Genomic DNA, 20,147 nt, shown 5'->3' with positions numbered 1-20,147 from the left:
GTGATGGGGGCGCATCGCCAAGTGCACCCCGCATCGCTCGCAGTGCAACACAGAGTACAGACGCCTAGACGGGGCGGACGGCCTGGGGCGGCGCTGAGCCGGGGGCCTGCTGGGGGAAGCCGGTGACTGTGCCGGTGCCGCCCGGCTGGTAGGGCGGGGGGTACTGTGGGGGGGGCTGGTAGGTCGCGTTGCCGTAGGCATAGGCCGAGCCGTACTGGGGGGCTGCACCGTACTGTTGGGCAGGGTACTGCGCGTTGCCCTGGTACGGTGGGGAGCTCCCGTACTGGGCGCCTGGGCGGTGGGAAGGGGTGAGGAGGTGGGAAGGCGTGTGGAAATTGCAGCAGAGGGCTCCCCCCACATGCATGTGCTCTTGCTGCACCAGCCCCCTGGCCCCCAGATCCAGCACAGTACCCTCGTGTGAGCTCTGCCACGCACCGGCGGGCCCCTCGATCTTGGAGTGGTTGCCAAAGTCCAGGATGCAGGCCACCAGCTGCAGGGTGAAGAGGCCAAAGGCAGCCCAGGCCAGGGCCCACACACTCGTCCTCTCGCTCTTCTGGGAGAGGCCGGCACTGTCGGCGCGCTTGCCGTAGACTGTTGGAGGTGTGGGGGTGGGGGTCACAGGGGTGCACTCAATGTGCTTTGTGGAAACACGGCCTGGCCACATGGAGCGTGCAGCCAAGCTGCGATGCTACCCCATCAGCACGTCCTCCAGGGCCTGCATGCCAGCGATCGCCACCGAGTGCATGCAGTCCATCAACCTGGGGCAAGAGACGGCCCCTCACCAGTGGTCACGACGGCGTAGGGGAACCACCAGATGGTCCCAAAGCCCAGCACCAACACCTCGATCTTGTTGTGCGGCGACCACTGGGGCCGCAGCTTGGAGAACTGCGGGGTCAGGGGAACCGAGTGATGGGCGTGCTGGTCTGCAGATGTGCCGCCGTGGTTGGCGGCGACGCAACCCCCCCCCCAGCCCCTGGCTGTCAGATCCTCTGACACGAGCATCCCTGCCCATGAGCTCCTGGACGATCCGTCCACCCATCCAGACTCAACACCATGAGCCTAGGGCGGCAGGCTTGCCTGTGTGAAGAAGACGAAGAAGGAGAGGAAGATGCTGACGGCACCCACCACGTACCCATAGGAGCACAGGTTGGCGGAGGAGGTGGAGAGGTAGCAGAATGAGCCGGTGCTGTACCACCAGCCACCCCACCAGCCCCCAGTGGTGAACCAGAGGCTCGAGCGGATGATCGAGATGACCGCGATGGACACGCCAGCCTGTAGAAGAGTGGGGCGCAAGGGGGATGCCCCTGGCTTCAGAGGCAAGCTCCTCGAACCTCGCGCAGGCAAGGACATGAAGATGTAAATAAACTCACGGAAGCTGCGGCCAAGAGGATGACGACGATCGGGATCAGTTTCCCCATTTCGACCAGTGCGGGCCCGGCTACTGGGGGTTGCACTCCTCTGCTCGTCGCCGTTATTCGTCAACTGGTGACCCTCGGAAATATCAAAATATGTTTATTGAGCAAGGGCTCACAATCGAGTGAAAGTGTCGGGTGAGGAGCATGCCACAACGCATCCGCTGTGAGCCGGGCGAATCCCTGGCGCTATTCTTGGGAGCTGTGAATGTGGATCCCCCTCAAAGGCTGGGGAACTTCCCCCTTCCACAGACACTCAATCGTTTGTTAAAGCTTCACGTGTTGGCCTGATCTCCATGCAATTCACCTTATGGTCCTCATTGAGCATGTTGCATGATCATCAGCCTGTTTGTTATTTGGCTTGGACACCACACCTCTCACTGAATTGGTTGTCGATGGGGATGATCCAATGCTCAGGGTTAGTCCAGGACTACATCATGGGTCCCTTGTGAAAACTTCACGACCTAAGAGGATGTGGGGGGTGTCATCCTGTGTTGAACACCCATGTCCGTCGCCTCACTCTATTTAATTTAGGCATCCAAGTTTGGAGATCTGTTGGGAGAATAGAGTCGGACGCTGCAATCTCGAGATGACGGATGGAGTGATGTCTTTTACTTCCTGATATGCACGCTGCATGATCATCAGCCTGTTTGTTATTTGGCTTGGACACCACACCTCTCACTGAATTGGTCGTCGATGGGGATGATCCAATGCTCAGGGTTAGTCCAGGACTACATCATGGGTCCCTTGTGAAAACTTCACGACCTAAGAGGATGTGGGGGGTGTCATCCTGTGTTGAACACCAATGTCCGTCGCCTCACTCTATTTAATTTAGGCATCCAAGTTTGGAGATCTGTGGGAGAGAATAGAGTCGGACGCTGCAATCTCGAGATGACGGATGGAGTGATGTCTTCTACTTCCTGATATGCAAAACGGTATGCACATCTTGTAACCCACAAAACACGCGTCTCATGACATACACGGGGTTTCGGCTGAGTCTACCACACTTGGAATGGGTTTAACAGCGAGAATGTTTCTCACTTTTGAAGGTAGGCCCCCAGGACCCTCACGCCACTATTGCGATGACGGCGAGGCACCAGCCACCGGCTCTGGTCGCGCAAACTGCGTAGAACGGGCTCACAATCGAGTGAAAGTGTCGGGTGAGGAGCATGCCACAACGCATCCGCTGTGAGCCGGGCGAATCCCTGGCGCTATTCTTGGGAGCTGTGAATGTGGATCCCCCTCAAAGGCTGGGGAACTTCCCCCTTCCACAGACACTCAATCGTTTGTTAAAGCTTCACGTGTTGGCCTGATCTCCATGCAATTCACCTTATGGTCCTCATTGAGCATGCTGCATGATCATCAGCCTGTTTGTTATTTGGCTTGGACACCACACCTCTCACTGAATTGGTCGTCGATGGGGATGATCCAATGCTCAGGGTTAGTCCAGGACTACATCATGGGTCCCTTGTGAAAACTTCACGACCTAAGAGGATGTGGGGGGTGTCATCCTGTGTTGAACACCAATGTCCGTCGCCTCACTCTATTTAATTTAGGCATCCAAGTTTGAGATCTGTGGGAGAGAATAGAGTCGGACGCTGCAATCTCGAGATGACGGATGGAGTGATGTCTTCTACTTCCTGATATGCAAAACGGTATGCACATCTTGTAACCCACAAAACACGCGTCTCATGACATACACGGGGTTTCGGCTGAGTCTACCACACTTGGAATGGGTTTAACAGCGAGAATGTTTCTCACTTTTGAAGGTAGGCCCCCAGGACCCTCACGCCACTATTGCGATGACGGCGAGGCACCAGCCACCGGCTCTGGTCGCGCAAACTGCGTAGAACGAGTGCCGACCCACGCCGACATTCTTAATCGCTGGATGGAGATGACAAGCTTTTTGGTGCCCCTCAATAGGCCATCGTGCACCCTCCAGTGGCTCCAGAGCATTTGCAAGTTCCAATTAGGGTTGGTCCCGGAGGATACAAAAGGGTCACACTGCCCTCCCAGGCTTGTCAGTGTTCAGCGAGGCTTCGACAGGGCATTGAAAAGTACATGGATATCACAAGATATGTCTCGACACTCCATGCGATTCAGGAGACTAGTTTCGGCGCAAACGGTTGGTCCCACATCTAGCACCGGGATGTGCGTCTGATTTACCCTCGAAGCTGGGAGCAGTTAGGCCACTGTCGGTTGCGGTCCAAAAAGGGACCTTGCACAAGAATCTAGGCTCTAGACGTATCCTATAATCGTTAAAAATATTCCATCATTGACATTGACTGCACATCTGAGGTGCTAATAGCATGTATACAGTCTCACAAGGCCTGGCCCTGCCACAACGAGCAATGGTAAGATTGCCTTCCGAGAACTGCACACAGCTGTCGTCGCAATGCGCGCTCCATCCTGATGAAGTCAGTGTAATTGTCTGCAGGTACACCTGTGTCTCATCCTGGCGATACTGCCGTATGCGCTCTCCACCACGGTTTCGTCCGTCAGCCGCATCGCCGGCGAGGTCAGCCTCGACCCCATAGTCGGCACCGAGCGTCGTATTCTGAACCAGGTGGAAGCCGACGCATCGTCACCAGCGTTCGCCTTTGTCAAGGTCGCTGGGAAGCAGTTCAGCGTCGGCGGCAAGGCCTGGTATCCAGCCGGCACAAACGCTTTCTACGCCGCCCAGACCGACATCATGAGCAGCGCGGACGTGTACCTCATGTTCAAGGTACGTGTACGATCGTGTGCAGTATCGGCTCGGGCCACGACTCCGCCTTGCGAGATCCGGGGCTCCGTCGATGGCGATCCGGAACCCTAATTTCTCCGCGCCCTGACATACCCCTGCAGGCGCATGCGGCGCAGGGCGTCAAGGTCATCCGCGTGTTCGCCCACAGCGATGGCTACGGCTTCCCGGATAACATCAAGACTCCGAACCCCATCCAGCCCCGACTGGGCGTCTACAACGAGAACGCCCTCATGAGGTGAGAGGTGGAAGCCTTGGACTGAGGTCGTCATGAGCCCTTCATCGGCCGCCAATGCATGCCAGCCTGCATCGCCAACCTCCGCTGACAAATATCGAGCCCATTTTGGCACCCCGTCACAGGTTGGACTTGGTCATTGCTGCCGCCGCCAGCACTGGCATCCGCCTCGTCCTCGTGTTCACCAACTTCGAGCCCTTTTACGGCGGCATCCAGGTGAGTCCCCGGAACCCTCCCCAGCGTGCGTGTCAGACGTAGCTCCCGCACGACCTGCGCCAACTCGCCAACAGCAGTCCACGCACTCCTCCATCCCTTCTCATCCACAGTGGTATGTGAACGAGGCCGTCGGTCAGGGTCAGTCCAAGAACCTGTTTTACACCCATCCAAACTGCAAGTTGTACTACAAGAAGTATGTCAACATGCTCATCAATCGTCGCAACACCGTCACGGGTGAGTCCTCGGGATGGATGTCGCGATCCTTGTGTTTGCAAGTTCTGAGATGCTCCGTACCATGAGTGAATCCCATGCCCTCACCACGTCTCCATTCTGTATTTCCCAGGTGTCATCTACCGTGACGACCCCACCATCTTTGCCTGGAACCTCATGAACGAGGTGCGCAAGGTGGCGGCACGACATTGAATGCATAGTCCTAGCTAGGTTTCTACCGGTGGATTACCAGCTCCTTCACCCCTGTCCCTTTGAGCCCATCTACACGCCGTCCCCTGAAGCTCTCCTCCTCCTCTGCAGCCCCACACCACGGATAACTACGAGATCAACCAGGGCAAGAAGCCTGGGCAGATCGTGGCCGCCTGGATCTCTGAGATGGCTGCCTTTGTGAAGAGCATCGACAGCAACCACCTACTGACCACGGGTAAGACGCATGTTTTCGGTTGGATGAGGAGGGGGCTGCACTCTGTATCGGCCTGCCTGAGACTCAGCTGCAGGCTCCAGCCGCCTGGCATGCGGGCGTAGAAGTGCGCATCTGAAATAGCTACTTTGCCCTTCGATACTCCAATCAACGGCCCCCTTCCCCCCCTTGTCATTTGTAGGCGAGGAGGGCTACCGTGTGAGGGGCGACACCTCCTGCTGCACCAACAACTGGCTGAACGGTGGGGTGAAGGGCGTGGACTTTGACACCAACGTGGCCGACCGCAACATCGACTTTGCTACCGTCCACGCCTACCCCGACAACTGGGGTATTGCGGCCAGCGACTACAAGTGGTACGGCCCCAACTTCCTGGCCGACCGTGCACGCATCGCGCATGCCGCCGGCAAGCCCATTGTCATGGAGGAGTACGGCAGCCGCGAAGGTGACATGCCGGGGTGCTGAAGGTGGGGATCTGTGCATGCCTATTGACAAGTGACACTGCCATCTCTTGGGCCGCTCATAGGGTGACGGCTTACGAGATGTCTGATGAACCAGCCCCAGAATGAGCCAGGAGGGCTGCGCGGGCACTCTTACATGCCATCACTCATATCCTTGTCCCCACCTCTACCACCACAGGGTACTTGTCGTCTCGTAATGAGCTGCTCTACTACCTCCAGGTCGGTTGGCAGGGTACAGTGGGATTGGACTAGAGCCTGCCAAGTGTAGAATCGCCCTGCGTCGCACAAAGCCGCATGCGACTGCCTCATCGCCTCACCCGCGCCCCCCCACCCCCCCTCCCTACCACAGGACCAAGCCAACGCCCTGGGGTACGCCGGGTCCATGGTTTGGTCCCTGCGCCACTTGGACTCTCAGACCGGTGGGTACGTCTTCTCGTACAGCCAGGACGGCGCCGCCGCTGTCAAGGCCCAGCTCGCGTATGCCGCCCGCATCTCGGTGGGTGCAGCTGGCTGGAGAGGGCTGGGCATGCTGCAAGTGATTCCAGAGGAGACCCGAGACACCACAAGCAGTGGTCCTAGATCACCTCACAAGTGCATGACGTGCCCACGCCTGCCAGGCGTGGCACAAATGTGCCAGCTTCCCCGCATGCACAGTGCCGACCCCATCCTTCCCTTTCCCTGCTTCCACAGGGCGGGACGGCACCCACCCCCACACCCACCCCCACTCCTCCCTCCGGTGGCGATTGCTCGTCCTGCCGGGACAATGCACCGGACACCACCTACACCTGTGCCCAGCAGGCATCTTGGGGCAAGTGCAGCGAGTCGTGGATGTCGGGCTACTGCCTGCGCAGCTGCGGTAAGTGCTCCTGCACCGGTGGAGCGACGTGCAGCGATGTGGCGCCCTCTGCGGCCTACTCCTGCGCCCAGCAGGCGGCCTGGGGCAAGTGCAACGAGTCCTGGATGGCCGGCAAGTGCAACAAGTCGTGCAGGCGCTGCTGATAGGGAGGAGCGGTGGGGAGGTTTTCAGTCCCGATCTCTCTGTGTCCGTGCTTCTGTGGACCCCTGCTCACGCTGCCGGCGCAGCAATGCGCCCAGCCCCAACCTCTGGGCCCTAACTCTACACCATTTCATTGTATCTCCTTGAATTGATTTCCATACTATGGTTTTCTGCGCATCCTTGTGCCTGCACCCCAGCCCAGATGTCATCGTCGATTCCCTTGTAAACTTTCTTTCAAACGGGGACCGGAGGTCCCCGGGCGCGCACCACAGACATACGCGCTGATACCTGCCTCTGATCACCCATTTCGACACACCCATGCGTCACGTGAGACAGACAGAGGGTTTGTGCTTGCTACAGAGCGCCCAGTCCGGGACGGGATCCGCATGGATCGCTCGGAGGTGGTGCGGAGGGAGTACACCTTCGGGGACACCTCCCTGTCTATCTACTCGCGCAAGTACGCCGAGGACACCACCAAGGTATCCATCTCGATGCAGCTCACCGTGGAGCAGATATGGGTGAGCGTTGGGGATTGGCCCCGGGGCGACACGGCGGAGCGGCGTGTGGTGGTGACAGGGCCCCCGCCTGAAAAGGCCAATAGCGGGGCATGAGGGTGCAAGGGCACAGAGAGGATCAATGTCCTGCGCTATCCCATTACCCTCCACCCACACTTGACTGTCCTGTGACGGACTTTATGCATTGCGCTCTTCCTCCACTATCGCAGGACTCCTTCTGGAACTTTGGAGACGGGCCTTCCCCCCCACCCCCCATCAAGACGTGCCAGGGGTCGGAGAAGGAGGTAGCCGTGGGGAAGGAGACCGGCGCTGCTGCGCCGGCCCCAGACCTGCTGGGCCTGGACATCTGGCCCGGCGCCCTCGCCCTGTGCAACTACTTGGCCATGCACCCGAGCCTGGTGGGGTGCCGGCGGGTGCTGGAGCTGGGGGCGGGCATGGGCCTGCCGGCCCTGCTGGCCGCCAAGCTGGGCTGCTCCTCCGCCCTGCTCACAGACTACGAGCCCCTGGTGAGGCGCGCGTTGGGTGGCGGTTGTGAGCTGATGTTGCATGGCTGGGTGGCTTGGGCTGGAGAGGTGCGAGGCCACTTTTTCCTCACCTCCGTGCAGGTTCAGGCTGCACCAGCAGCTGCACCCTCGCTCGCTCATAACATCGCATTGATTAGTCTTCTCTCCTATACATCTCCCTTTTCACAATCTCCCCTCCCCTCCCCCCCAACCCCTTTTCCGTACATCAAGGTCTTGGAGCTGGCGGCCGAAAACATCCGCCTGAACGGCGTGGGCGACATCGCGGCCACGCATCGCCTGGACTGGGAGGACCCGCAGGGCACCCTGGCCCCCGGCCACCCCCACTCCTTCCACGTGGTGCTGGCGGCCGATGTGCTCTACATCTCCGACATCGTGCTGCCCTTCGTGGGCATGCTGCAAACCCTGCTGCACCCCGAAGGTGGGAGGGAGAGGTCGTCTGGCGGGCCTGGAACAGGCTCTTGGGAGGCCTGGGCAGGGGCCTCAGATGATGAGCGGCACGGTCCAAGCGCTCGAATCACGCACCCCTCCTCTCCAATCCACCCAGGCATCGCGCTGGTGGCGCACCAGACGCGGCGCCCGCTGGTGCTGGACCCCGAGACCGGCGTGCCGGGTCTGTCGCGGCGCGACGAGCCTTACGAGGCCTTCCAGGCGGCGGTGCGGGCGGCGGGCCTGGTGCCGCGCCAGCTGGGCGCGCTGGACGCCGGGGGCAGCGCTGGGCCACTCTACCTCTCAGCCCTGGCCTGGGAGCAGGCCTACATCGCGACGCTGGAGCCGGTGGCGCGACTGCGGCCTCTGAAAGGCTGACACTGGTTGTTTGCTGCCGCAGATGGACTCTGGCTGAGTGGCGCTCGCTGGGCCCCCTGGCAGCCGTCTGGCCGTCACCAGCGTGCATGGTGCACGCCTTTTGCCTTGCTTTTTCCACGTCAGCAAGTGCGGCTGCTCCTGCTGGGCTGCATGCCCTTGTCCTCGGGCAGGCAGAGGCATCAGCCCCGGACTGCGGCGCAATTGCCCGTGACCTTTTCAGGCAGGCAGACCGATCCCAGTGCATGTGATGCGGCCTCACATGGAACAAATCCTGGTTATTTATGTAATGGACCTGGCAGACGGCAGAGTCGGAGCAAGGTGGAGGAAAATTCCTGGGGCCAGCCTCGATTAATAATGTGTCTGACCGCCTCCTTCCCTGCCGCGCCTCCCCATCGCTATGGCAGCAGCATCGTGTACCTCGCCTTCTCCCCCCGGCTGAGCAAGAAGGAGTCGGTCTGCCAGCCCTCGCCTTCCAGAGCCGACAGGAAGGGCGCGAGGGCGACGCGCGCCTGCTCGGCCGCCGCGGCCACGTCACAATCCCCGGCCTCGGCAGCCGGCCGGAAGGCGCCGCGCCGGCGGAGCAGGGCGGCCTGGACCACTGCCTGCAGTGCATCCCGGGCCGAGGCGTCGCTGCGCAGAGCCACGTGGATTGACCCCGGGCCCGCCAGACGCAGGCTCAGCCAGGCGGCGAGAGGGGAGGAGGGGGCGCCGGCGGCGGGGGGCCGCACCGACAGCCAGTATCGGCTCCTCCTGCAGGAGTTGGAGTGGGTTCAGGGTTGAGTGGGGCATGTGCATGGGAGTGCGGGGAGCAGCCAACCCGCGGAGTTGCCTCACAACAACGACCGGACCCCGCTCATCAAGCCCAAGGCCTTTGGGCCCCATGCCGCCCACGCAGGGTACCCTCGCACGCTCTCGATGGCACTCACCGCCCCTCCTTCCCCAGCAGGGCCTCCAGCTCGCTGCTGGAGCGTATGCACGACTCCAGGCCCCCAATCTCCAGCGGCAGGGGCCCGCAGTCGATGGCCGGCGCAAACAGCAGCCGCTCCGCCCTGCTGACCTGTGCGTTTGGAGGATGAGGGAGGTGCGCTGTATAATTGTGGCTCCAGCGGGGCAAGGGACCTCTTGCACCATGGACGCCGAGATTGAAGCTGGAGAAGTTTGGGGGATGCATTCAGCCTCAAGCCGGCACGCTCCTTGCACATTCTATTCTCCCCGCCACTGGCACCTGCTGGGGGGTCAGGATCATGGCATGGTCCAGCCAGCTGGCCGCCAGGATCTCGGCTCGCTCCCTGTTCAGGCTGCGGAGGTGGATGGATCGCATCTCCCTGCGGATGGGGGAGAAGAGGGTGGGTGATATCGCTGCAAAGGGTTTGCTTCAACTGAGTGGCAGCAGTGATCCTCACATTGACAAGACCGGGGCCCAGAGCCTCCCTACCAACGAGACCATTTCCCTCTTCCAGAGCCCCTGCCACCCAGCAGCGCTCGATAACACACGCACTGGTAGATGGAAGTCAAGTCCCCGATGACCAGCAGGGGGAACATGACCAGGGGGAGCGCGCTCCTGGCCGGCTCTGAGGCGCGCACCGCGTGCGTCAGCAGCACCGCCACCGCCAGCCCGAGGTTGTCTAGCACCATCTGCTGGCCCTGGAAAGATGTAGGGGAGGGACACGGGACGGGGTTTGAACGCTGACCAAAGGGGAAGGATTCCTGCCTAGTGCCTCGAGACGTCTGGGCGTGTCGAGACACTGGAAAGGTGAGGTCAAGCACCCAGCATCCCCAGACACCCAGGACCCTCCACGCCAGCCGTCGCCACACGATCCCCACCTGACTCTTGGCCGAGATGTCGGCCAGGTTCTGTCCTCGCGCAAAGCTCTTGTGGAATGCAGGCTGCCATTGTGGGCGGGCGGCGGAGAGCCAGTGAGTCGAGCAGCCCCACAGTTTGCTTTCTCGTGTGCGGGCAGATGCACCATCATCAAACCTGTGGGCCGCTGATTGCAACAAACCTCCTCAAAATCTCCCACCTGGGTGGCCACATAGGTGGCCAGTCCGACGCTCTTCCCCACGTTGGCGAGGGAGGCCAGGGGCAGGAAGGCGGAGGGGGCGAGGGGGGTGGCGTACTCCAGGGCCAGCGCCAGGCAGTACAGGATGGACGTCCCAAACCGGAATCTCTGAGGCAAGACGTGGAGAGGGTAGGCGCGTTTGAGGTGTGAGCGCTCTCTTCACGCTCGCCGTGCATGTTGGAGTGAGACTGGAAGTTGAGAGGGGATCCACGATTGGCTCCAAGCCAGGGTTGCGGTGGTACAGGTACCTCCACGCCTGCGACCCTGCCCACGCCGACACTTACTCCATTAACTATCCCGTGCCTGCCCCGCACACCTTGAGGTCAGCATCAAAGGAGGCGCCGTACTGTGTGGCCACGGAGAGGCGGCCCAGCCGTCCCAGCCCGTCCTTGAGAACCCAGTTGATGGTGGCCGCCGCCGGCAGGCTGCGCTGCGCCCCGATGCCGACGGCTTGGAGCAAGGACTGAAGGCGCGGAGAGCGAGTGAAGGTCGGTGAGGATGCAGGTGGGGCAGGCCTCGGAGCAGGCGTGGGCGTGCCGTCCCAGCCTCGGCACCTACAGCTGGGCCTGTGGAACCCAGCAACAGCCACTGTGCCCCTGCGTCAGCCACTCACCTGCGTCGCAAAGACCGAGTTCATGCTGCTGAAGAAGCGGTGCACAGCCCTCCACTTTGCATAGGTCCAGTAGTCTGGACAAGCGCGGAGCCGGAGGGAGGGAGGGAGGGGGGTAATGGGAGGGAAATGTCATACTCCAGAAGGCCATTGCCCCATCACTCAAGCAAGCAGCCCCAGCTGCTTCACCTGGGTAGACTTCGTCACGGTGTGGGAAGAAGGCGTGTCGTATTTCATGCTTTGCCCACTCAAAGGGGTGTCGGAGCAGGACGTCGACGCGGCTGCGTGGTGAGGAGTCCCCCTTCCCACCCACCAGCGCGTCTGCGTCCACCGTGGACAGGCCGGAGGCCGTCCACACATACCGCTTCCGCCGCCCTCCTGATGCAGTGGTTGATAGGGAAGTGATGGATGGGACATAGCTTCGTATAAACACAGCATGACGCCGCCGACACACACTATCCATCGTACCAATCGTCACTGCAATAGGAACCGGCGTGTACTCTGGAGTTTCCCTGTGCTGAATGGCTGCCCCAGAGATGCTGCCGAGGAGACAGGTCTTCAGGGACGCGGGGGTGTCGGCCAGAACAAAGTCGAGCTCAGGTCCAGTGCATGGCCTACATCTCATGATAATATCGTATATAATCACTCTAGGGGCCTCGTCGTGGTGTGCATGTCACCTGGCGAGTATCCTCCGTCGAGAGTTGTTGTGTAAAGCAGGTGACCCCTCGCGCCTCAGCGTTACCGCTCAACTCGAGGGTCATTTATATCAACAAAGAAGTGCATGGCAACTAGGAAAGTGCACGTGCACCATCGCCCAAATGCATATACGTCGATGTGCATGGCACCGGGGGAGTCATCGCGCGCCCTGGTGTTCTCCGGTATATTTCCCAAGAGCTGACGTGGTTCCGGGGGTCTGAGTCTCGTTGATTTTATAAAGCTGCGAGGTGAAGGATCCAACCCTGAGTTTCGTCATCGATCTTCTAATTATGGCGTGCCCCGAGGCCGCCGTCCAATTCCTAAAGTTCAACTGCAGCCAGAAGGACGGAGCAGAGAACTTGCAATTCGACACCCTTGCGCTCCATGGCATCTACGGATTTTCTGCTGACGATGGCACCGCGACTTGCTACCTCGACGTTGTAGACGAACTACAAAATAGATATGGCACCCTCCATGGTGGCTGCATAGGTAAGGTATGGTTGAGTGTCGTGCCATTGGCTTCTCTGTTGATTCAGGCGACACTTTACAAGAGCCAGTCCCTGCTCGGAGCACACCTGTACTCAGTGCCCTACTCGTTGCCCTCACAGCAACACTTGTCGATGTTGTGGGCTCTGCTGCCCTGCTCACCAAGATCGAAAAGTCAGGGGTGAGCCTCAATATCTCTGTCAACTACCTGCGGCCCGGCAAGGGGGGCAGCACAGTCAAGATTGTGGGTGAGGTCGTGAAGATTGGCCGAACTGTGTGTTCCATCGAGGTGGCCATCACAGAGAAGGATAGCGGGCGCCTCATTGCAAAGGGGACTCATGTCAAGGTGAGACTGCCATTGATATTGGACTGTAGTGTGTGCAGTTTTGTGGAGCAAAGCAGGAGACCGCTTGATCAGACCCAAACCTTGTGCTTATTGGTAAGGAAAATGAAGGAGGCGAATCCTTTGCTCTGGAAGGGATTGCGGATCTCTGTGCAATTTACATCTGAACCCCAACCACACGTGCAGCACATTTTGGAGGCCGAACCGCCTTTCCCGAGGTTGGACTCAGTAGCAGAGGAGCTGACCCATCGCCGGAACGCAGTGCGGAACAAGACCCAAAAATCTAGGCTGTAAAGCTATATTCATATTTAATGTAGACCTTTTGGGGATGCTCGGAGGCGCACAATTGAGCAAGCAGCCTGTCCCTCGCTCGCTCGCTCTGGAGGTGGGCTGATCTGGCGATTGCAAATCGAGGCGCGAGGGCATAAGGCAGAATCACACGATACACATAAAAGTATTTGTTTTATGAAGACGTAAACATTTCGTTCGACCAATCATCCACCCTCGAATTCTAATCTTTGTCACAGCCTCCACTGGCACCACCCCGGCAGAATGTCCGGGGTGCCTGACTATCAACGCTTCGCAGAGCGCTTCCTTGATCTCAGCTCCAACCAGCGGGACAGTGATGGGGGGCCATCCATGTTTGACAGTGCAGCGATGCCAGGTCTATACGACATCCAAGCTGGGCCTGGGCACATCAAGTGCTACATGAAAGTTGGCAAGACGCACGTCAATTTTATGGGCAACCTCCACGGCGGTTGCACAGGTGATTTGGGCCAGGCATGGGCTGCTGTAGGTTGTTCTGCCAAGGAGATACGGGCTTTGGTCATTGTTTGAAGTGGCCTGTGAATGGCAGAGATGAGTTTGGTCACCATTTTGGCATGATGCGGTGTGGAGCACCCCCTTCCCCCTAGCATTGCCTTCAATCTCACAGTAGTGCCATCTATGTCTCACTGCAGGCTCTCTTGTAGATTTGGTGGGGTCAGCGGCCTTGGCAACCTTGGGGACCACCCCTCATGTGAGCATCAGCATCACTACAAACTACCTGCGACCGGCTCCAATCGGCACCATCATCAGGATAGAATCCAGCGTGAGTGCTGTGGCAGAGCAGGATCATGAGTTCTTGGACACCCGCCCAGTCTCTGCATACAGGCTTGAGCCAGAGCCGCTGCATGACCCAAAAACTTTGAGTCACTGCAGGTGATCAAGCCTGGGGCATCTGTCAACACCATGATTGTCCACATCTACGATGACGCCAGTAACAAGATGGTGGCCCAAGGCACACACATCAAGGTATCGGCAGGGGATGCCTGGGTATCCTGTGATGGTGTCAGGCGCACACGGTGGAAGGCCTCCATGTTCTTCTGTTCTCATCTCATCTCCCAAGATTCCATTTCATGCCACACGTATTTTTCCTGAGCAGATGATGATGCACAAGCAACAGATGCCTGGGGAGTATAGCGCTCCCAAAAACGAGGACACTCAGACGTCCCGGTTGTGAGGCAGGCCTCTCGGCAGGTTGCTGAGGCAACGACACCGGCGTGACAGCTGCATTTTGTACCAATGCCATGAATGATGACGCCCGGTGCGAAATATTGATACTGATGCAGAATCGTGTCTCTCCATGCTTGCACAGGAAGGTATTAGGAATGATCCCTTGCTGGTTAAGTTTCTGCCTGCCTACACAGGGTAAAAGTTACCCGTTAACACCAGCCGGGCATGGATGCCGCTTCTGTTGGCGAGCATGAATTGGTCCTCAAGGACTCCTGCAGACTGGAAACAAATGCTGGCAATCTTCTGATGCTTTGCCTGGCACCATGCAGCATCGGCGCAGGGAAGTTGACATGCAGGCTCGCTTTCCGGCCCTACCCCTGCCTGACCCGCCGTTTCTTCAGTCACCTGATGTCTGGCGGATCACAGGTTCGGGCACCATGCTCCCCGAATGCATCTGATCACAGCAGCTCTGCATGGAGGCGCCCCCTGGCGGCTGACACATGGAAACGGCTGCCTCGAGTCGATTCCACGCCGCGCACCCCAGGCTCGGCCAGCCCCAGGCTCAGACTCATGCCCCGCCTCAGCCATCCTTGCGGCCATGCTCCTCTGCGGCGGCCAGCGTGCTGGCGGGGGGAATGAGTCGCAGGAGCGGCAGGGGCGCCAGCGTGCACAGCGTGACAAAGGTCACGAGCTGTGGCAGGTGGCCGAAGTCGTCGGATGTCACCCCGAAGACTGTGGTGAGGGCGGAGCCCAGGGCCTGGCCGGTGAAGCCCCCCGCATTCAGCACGCTCATCAGCGTGGCGAAGAGCGTCGCCTCCACGCCCTGAGGAGGGGGAGGAGGAAAGGGAGGGACAGGTGGTTGGGTTTGTGGAAGTCTCCGTGGGAAACCATGCGACAAAGGGCGGGGGAGGGGAAGGGTCTGGGCCAATAGCACCCCAAAACACATTACTAGGATGAGGTTCACTCATGATCCCCCCACTCCCCCCTCTTTCCTGTCCCGCTCTGTGCCACCCAGCCCCACCTCTGGGCAGAGGCGGGAGGCGAGGACCAGGACCGGCATGAACGACACCTGGCCCAGCACCGTGAGCAGGGTCGTGTCGGCCAGGGCGAAGACCTCGTTGCTAATCCCGAACCGCAGGTTGGTGCCTGGTGGAGGGTGTGGTGCGGTGCTGGGGAAGTTGGTGGGGCATGGCACGGCACGCAGGGGCATGACAGAGTGCATTTCCGGCATGCGCAGTCACAGACACACACCCACACACCAGCGCACCTGTGATGAGGATGAGCTGGGTGAAGCCCAGCCCGGTGCCCAGCAGGGCGGTCCACAGGAAGATGGTGCGCAGGGGCGTGGCCTTGAGGCCGTAGTTGTAGACCCCCACGCCGGCCAGGGAGGCCAGGGCCCCGACCAGCCGGATCTGCCCCAGATACTCGGTGCTAAATCCCAGCTGCTTGGTCTGGAAAAAGGTCATCACGGTCTCCACCGTGGGCGTGGCCTGGGAGGGGGGGGGAGGGAAAGGGGGGGGGGGGGAGGCCGCAAACGGGAGTGAGAGCTGAAGTAGGTGCTGAGGGTTATGGCAAGGATGCCAGCTGCAAGGACCAAAGCAGCAGGCAGGCGAGGGGGTGCCTCGACCGCCCCGCCACTCCAGCGACTTGGGCGGCGCAAGGCATGGGCCGGAGGCGCAGAGCCCCTCTGGTCTATGCACTTCGAGACCCCTCCACCCTCACCCCTCGGGCCCCTCAGATCGGCCCACCCCACCTGCCAGGAGAAGACAAAGAGGGTGGGCAGGTAGATGGCGGGGTGCCTCACCGCAGCCCACAGCGCCCGGGCCTGCACCGCTGCGCTTTCCTGGGCCTGGGCCAGGGTCTGCTTGCCCTCCGGCAGCACCCGCGGCTCAGGGATGGCGGCCGCAGCGGCCGATACAAGGAGCGGGAACAGGGCCGTGACTGCAAACACGGTCCGCGGCCCGTGGTCGTGCACGAGGGAGCCCGAGAAGTAGGCGCTGGCCACGCTGCCGGCCGCGGCGGAGCCCCAGCACAGCGACTGCAGGCTGCCGGCCTTGCTCTGCGGTGAGTTTGAGGAGGGTTTGAGGGTATGGAGGTGGCGCTGGGCAGGCACGCGTCACCCTCGGCGCCTCCAGCACGCGGCGATCTCGCAAGACCGGGGATGGCCAGTCTAGCAACGCGCCTGTGCCTCCCCGCGGCACAGCTGCACGACGATGGAGTCGGCCACCACGTCGGCACAGGCAGTGGAGAAGGAGCCCAGAACCAGGAGCGTGACGGTCGCCCAGACGCCCGGCGAGGTCCAGGCCAGCGCCAGCCAGCACACGCAGTTGAGCAGCCCGCACAGAACCTTGGAGTATGAAGGAGGGATCACTTGAGTCTCTCGGGCATGGACAGGAGGGCGGGGCAGGCAGAAGCCATTGTTCGACCCCGACTGCATGATACAGAGGCGTATGAACCATCCCAGGACCTACCACTACGGCCCCAGCGTTCTTAAACAGTCTAGCAAGCTCCTGTTGTATGCCATCCCCTCTCAACATCACCCTAGCTCACGAGATAGGACCGCCGGCGGTAGCCAAAGAGGGGCACCGTGTCACTCAGGAATCCATACAGGGGCTTGATCATCTATTTGGTGGGGACGGGAGACTAGTCATTGATGTGGGAAAGGGGTGGGGGACCTCCCGCAGTATCTGCAAGCAATCCGAGGACCACTTGCGGCCTGAGCACACTCCGCACCCATGGGAGGTAGCTGAGACTGGTGTAGAAGGCCACGGCTGCGGGGTCCAGGCCCAGGTCGTCCTTGAAGTGGACGAATACTGCGAGGCGGGAGAGGCCAAGTAGACCCTGTACCAGGTATACTGCGGCGAGCGAGTGGGGTGGGGGTGGTTTGGGGTGGGGTGAGCAACCCGACCAGCATTGGGACCCCACTCAAGGACCTCCTGCATGACCAGGCACGGCAGCATGGATGCCAGAGCCGCTCCTTTGTGATCAAATATCACCCACCCACCGATGGAGACTGCGACAAGCTCAGGCCGAATTCCCGTGGCTGCACCGGCGGAAGGTTGCCCGCCTGCCTTGGGCGAGACACCCATCTCCCCGGATTCGAGGAGGGAGCCGATCTCGGAGTCTGTTCTGCCTGGGCCTCGGTTCCCTGCTTGCATGCGGTGCCTGTTCAGGCTCGAGCTGGACGGGCGCATGTGCCCATGGCGCGGCGAGCCGTGCCTCAAACCCGCCGGAAGATGGTTGCTGAGGCCGCTGTCCCTCTGGCACGCAGCAGAACTAGCGGGGCAGAGTCCAGTCCGTGGCGGAGAAACTGCCTTCATGCAATCATGGCAATGTTAGAGCAGCTCACGAGCCGCATCGCGGTGCCTACTCGCTCTTGGAGGGCTGGCAAGCGAGTGCGCAGGTCTTCATATTCGCAGAGGCGCGCGCGCGCAGATGGGCCTGAGCATGGCAGCACGAGCCACGACAGTGCAATAGCCCATTGGATTGCCTGACAGGGGTAACGCAGCTGTTTCCATACCAATGATATGATTTCAAGAGAAAAGTAGAGTTGTGCCTGCTGCTGGACGTTGGCCGGCAAGTGCGCTGTCGGCGAGGGCAGGTCTAGGCGCATATACGAGAGTCGCGGCTGTGGACGATATACAGGAATGGCGCCTAAGAGACCCGCAAGCTCGACACGTGGTCCAAATGCCAAGAAATGCAAAAAGGCAAGTTGCATGCAAGGGTCGTTTGTGGGTGCTCCAGCTCATGGCAGCAGCAGCCGATCGCCGCATTTGCACCCCTGGCCAGTGCAGGTCTATGTAGTCCCCCTGCCTCCCTCTGCCGTGGATGAGGGGGATGGCATCAGCGACTTGAGTGATGAGGACCTGGAGTTCGTGGCGAGCCAGGGCAAAAACCTGGGCTTCCTGACTTCCCTTAAGACCAAGCAGCTCGACAGGTGTGGGGTTGATTGGCAGAACGGGAAGGCCTGGTGCTTGTCCCAGCCTCTTGGCCATACTGCAATCCACGCGATCGTGCTGCAGCGCTGTGTGTATTAAATCCTTCGATGCAGGCTGCCTGCCAGGAACATACTACATGTACTGGTGCCATCTCCTGATCCCCGAATCATGCATCCCGCCCTCCCTACGGCCTCCAGGTCGGTGTCACAGACCCAGCAGAAGCCAGCCGCCCAGAAGAAGGCTGTGCCGCAGGCCCAGACTCGGCCTGCTCCAGCCGATGCCTCAGATTCTGAGGCATCAGAAGGGCTGCCCGGCACCGACTCAGACTCCGAGGCTGAGGCCTACGAGCGGCGGCCCAGGACCGTCTCCCAGGCCCCAGTGGAGCAGAAGAGAGCCGCCGCCCTACCCACCAAGTCTCTGGATGGGGCGCTGGTTCGTGGTGAGGTCGAGACGGCGCCCCGAGCGGCGGACCGGCTCTGGGTCCCCGGCGTGACCATCGAGGATGACCTGGCGCTGGAACAGGAGGCGGCAGAGGAGGAGGAGGGAGAGGAGGACGACGAGGCACCCGCCGTGGAGGCCCCACCCAAGCGGGAGACTGGCAAGGGGAAGCGACAGAAAGATGCAAAAGCAGGGCTCGGTGAGGAGGGGCGTGTGTGTGGGTGTGCAGGTGATCCCATCGGTCCTGGCATGGGCCGGTGTTGCTCTGTTTTTGAGTGTTGGAACTGTCCTTGAGGTTTTGCAGGGGTTTGGCAGCCTGTGCTTACGACAGGCGCTACAGCACTCTAGGTGCCAGATCCCTGGCCATACCATGTCCAAGCTGCTCCTGTGGTCCCTTCTCACCTGCTCGCCCATGCCGCTGCTCGCCGCCTTCCGACCCCATGCTGCCGCCGCTGCCGCCCTCTGCGCAGGTGCCCGCGGTGCCCGAGGCGGCAGGGCCGGTCCCCCAGCCCCCGCAGACACCCCCGCCTCCCGCCTGGCGGCGGCCAAGGAGACCCTGGCCCTGGCGGCCCAGACCTTCCTGGGCTCCCCCGAACGCCACCTGGCCCAGCTGCACGAGATCGTGGCGCTTTGCTCCGCCAAGGACCCGCTGGTGGCGCGACTGGCGCTGGTCACCGCCGCCGCGGTCCTGGCCGACGTCGTGCCCGGCTACCGCATCCGCCCGCCCACCGAGCGCGAGCTGGAGGTGGTGGTGTCCCGCGAGGTGCAGGCCCTGCGCGACTACGAGCAGGGCCTGCTGCGGCAGTACCAGCGGTACCTGCGCGCCGCGCGCGCCGCGCTGGCGGCGGGGCGCGCGGGCGGCGCGGCGCTGCCGCACGCGCGCGTCGCCGCACGCTGCATGGGCCGTCTGCTGGTCGCCGCGCCGCACTTCAACTACACCACCGACCTGCTCCAGGCGCTGGTGCCGGTGGCCACCTCGCGCGATCCGGAGCTCAGGTTCGTTCCAGGGGGGCGTTTCCGGTGCTTGGGGGCTGCAAGGGACCGACTGCCAGTCTCGACGGCAGTTCCCCTGCACAGCACCGGTCCATTCCAGCTGGATCCGGCTGCCACCTGCCTCATACACCCCATCCGCTCAGCTCAACCCCTGCCCTCCCACCCAGGCGCATCGTGGTGGACGCCCTGCGCTCCCTGCTGAGCAGCCAGAGCGCCGACGGCGGCGTGGTCACCGAGGCGGTCCAGCTGCTGGCGGACCTGGTGAAGGCTCGCTCCTGCGTCTGCCCGCCCGAGGTCGTGGCGGTGCTGGCCTCCGTTCACACCGCCGACATCACCAGCGCCAAGGACTTCCAGGGTGGGGAGGCGGGGTGGGTTGTGTGGGGGAGTTTGGGGGCGAGGGCCTTGGGGCCACACGCGAATGTCGACGAGTGAGGACGAGTGTTGAGCCATGTCTCCTCGAATGCAGTGCTGACGTGAGGGGAGCTGCATGCCCTGCATACGTCCTGCCTGGCCTGCCCTGCTCGGTCCGCCCCTGT

The 20,147-nt window shown here is 61.2% G+C and overlaps 7 protein-coding genes across 7 annotated transcripts in view; 4 read left to right on the top strand and 3 right to left on the bottom strand.

The window, feature by feature from the left end:
- Nucleotides 1-64: 64 nt before the first annotated feature.
- Nucleotides 65-1,418, bottom strand: F751_5754 (hypothetical protein; the record flags this gene model as incomplete). The annotated part of the gene is made up of 5 exons (XM_011404067.1): nucleotides 65-291; nucleotides 436-591; nucleotides 783-885; nucleotides 1,126-1,272; nucleotides 1,371-1,418. 5 exons carry the CDS (start codon nucleotides 1,416-1,418, stop codon nucleotides 65-67), a joined length of 681 nt encoding a protein of 226 aa, XP_011402369.1.
- A 2,303-nt stretch (nucleotides 1,419-3,721) lies between these two features.
- Nucleotides 3,722-6,712, top strand: F751_5753 (Mannan endo-1,4-beta-mannosidase 1; the record flags this gene model as incomplete). The annotated part of the gene is made up of 11 exons (XM_011404066.1): nucleotides 3,722-3,766; nucleotides 3,850-4,137; nucleotides 4,257-4,390; nucleotides 4,513-4,603; nucleotides 4,714-4,837; nucleotides 4,947-4,999; nucleotides 5,135-5,258; nucleotides 5,437-5,697; nucleotides 5,892-5,932; nucleotides 6,063-6,209; nucleotides 6,512-6,712. 11 exons carry the CDS (start codon nucleotides 3,722-3,724, stop codon nucleotides 6,710-6,712), a joined length of 1,509 nt encoding a protein of 502 aa, XP_011402368.1.
- A 384-nt stretch (nucleotides 6,713-7,096) lies between these two features.
- Nucleotides 7,097-8,553, top strand: F751_5752 (Protein-lysine methyltransferase METTL21B; the record flags this gene model as incomplete). The annotated part of the gene is made up of 4 exons (XM_011404065.1): nucleotides 7,097-7,228; nucleotides 7,495-7,731; nucleotides 7,960-8,167; nucleotides 8,294-8,553. The coding sequence occupies 4 exons, from the start codon at nucleotides 7,097-7,099 to the stop codon at nucleotides 8,551-8,553; spliced, it is 837 nt and encodes a 278-aa protein (XP_011402367.1).
- Nucleotides 8,554-8,948: 395 nt separating this feature from the next.
- Nucleotides 8,949-11,848, bottom strand: F751_5751 (UPF0420 protein; the record flags this gene model as incomplete). Its single annotated transcript, XM_011404064.1, has 10 exons — nucleotides 8,949-9,228; nucleotides 9,480-9,610; nucleotides 9,779-9,878; nucleotides 10,052-10,197; nucleotides 10,378-10,440; nucleotides 10,575-10,721; nucleotides 10,930-11,076; nucleotides 11,227-11,300; nucleotides 11,413-11,601; nucleotides 11,692-11,848. 10 exons carry the CDS (start codon nucleotides 11,846-11,848, stop codon nucleotides 8,949-8,951), a joined length of 1,434 nt encoding a protein of 477 aa, XP_011402366.1.
- Nucleotides 11,849-14,467: 2,619 nt separating this feature from the next.
- Nucleotides 14,468-14,881, top strand: F751_5750 (hypothetical protein; the record flags this gene model as incomplete). The annotated part of the gene is made up of 1 exon (XM_011404063.1): nucleotides 14,468-14,881. The coding sequence occupies one exon, from the start codon at nucleotides 14,468-14,470 to the stop codon at nucleotides 14,879-14,881; it is 414 nt and encodes a 137-aa protein (XP_011402365.1).
- F751_5749 (hypothetical protein) lies at nucleotides 14,823-17,202 on the bottom strand (the record flags this gene model as incomplete). Its single annotated transcript, XM_011404062.1, has 8 exons — nucleotides 14,823-15,065; nucleotides 15,264-15,388; nucleotides 15,510-15,714; nucleotides 15,996-16,299; nucleotides 16,444-16,589; nucleotides 16,793-16,864; nucleotides 16,976-17,097; nucleotides 17,151-17,202. The coding sequence occupies 8 exons, from the start codon at nucleotides 17,200-17,202 to the stop codon at nucleotides 14,823-14,825; spliced, it is 1,269 nt and encodes a 422-aa protein (XP_011402364.1).
- A 366-nt stretch (nucleotides 17,203-17,568) lies between these two features.
- F751_5748 (Nucleolar complex protein 3-like protein) overlaps nucleotides 17,569-20,147 on the top strand; it is a gene marked incomplete at both ends in the record, with an annotated part of 6,857 nt that continues 4,278 nt past the window's right edge. The window contains 5 exons of the mRNA XM_011404061.1: nucleotides 17,569-17,637; nucleotides 18,037-18,179; nucleotides 18,378-18,619; nucleotides 19,089-19,431; nucleotides 19,779-19,966. Coding sequence (XP_011402363.1) covers nucleotides 17,569-17,637; nucleotides 18,037-18,179; nucleotides 18,378-18,619; nucleotides 19,089-19,431; nucleotides 19,779-19,966 — 985 coding nt within the window. The remainder of the gene's footprint in view (nucleotides 17,638-18,036; nucleotides 18,180-18,377; nucleotides 18,620-19,088; nucleotides 19,432-19,778; nucleotides 19,967-20,147) is intronic.

The sequence above is a fragment of the Auxenochlorella protothecoides genome (genome assembly GCF_000733215.1).
Source record: "Auxenochlorella protothecoides strain 0710 unplaced genomic scaffold scaffold7, whole genome shotgun sequence".
Classification (NCBI taxonomy): Eukaryota; Viridiplantae; Chlorophyta; class Trebouxiophyceae; order Chlorellales; family Chlorellaceae; genus Auxenochlorella; species Auxenochlorella protothecoides.
The sequence above is the reverse complement of the archived record's forward strand: the minus strand, read 5'-3'. Positions and strand labels throughout refer to the sequence as shown.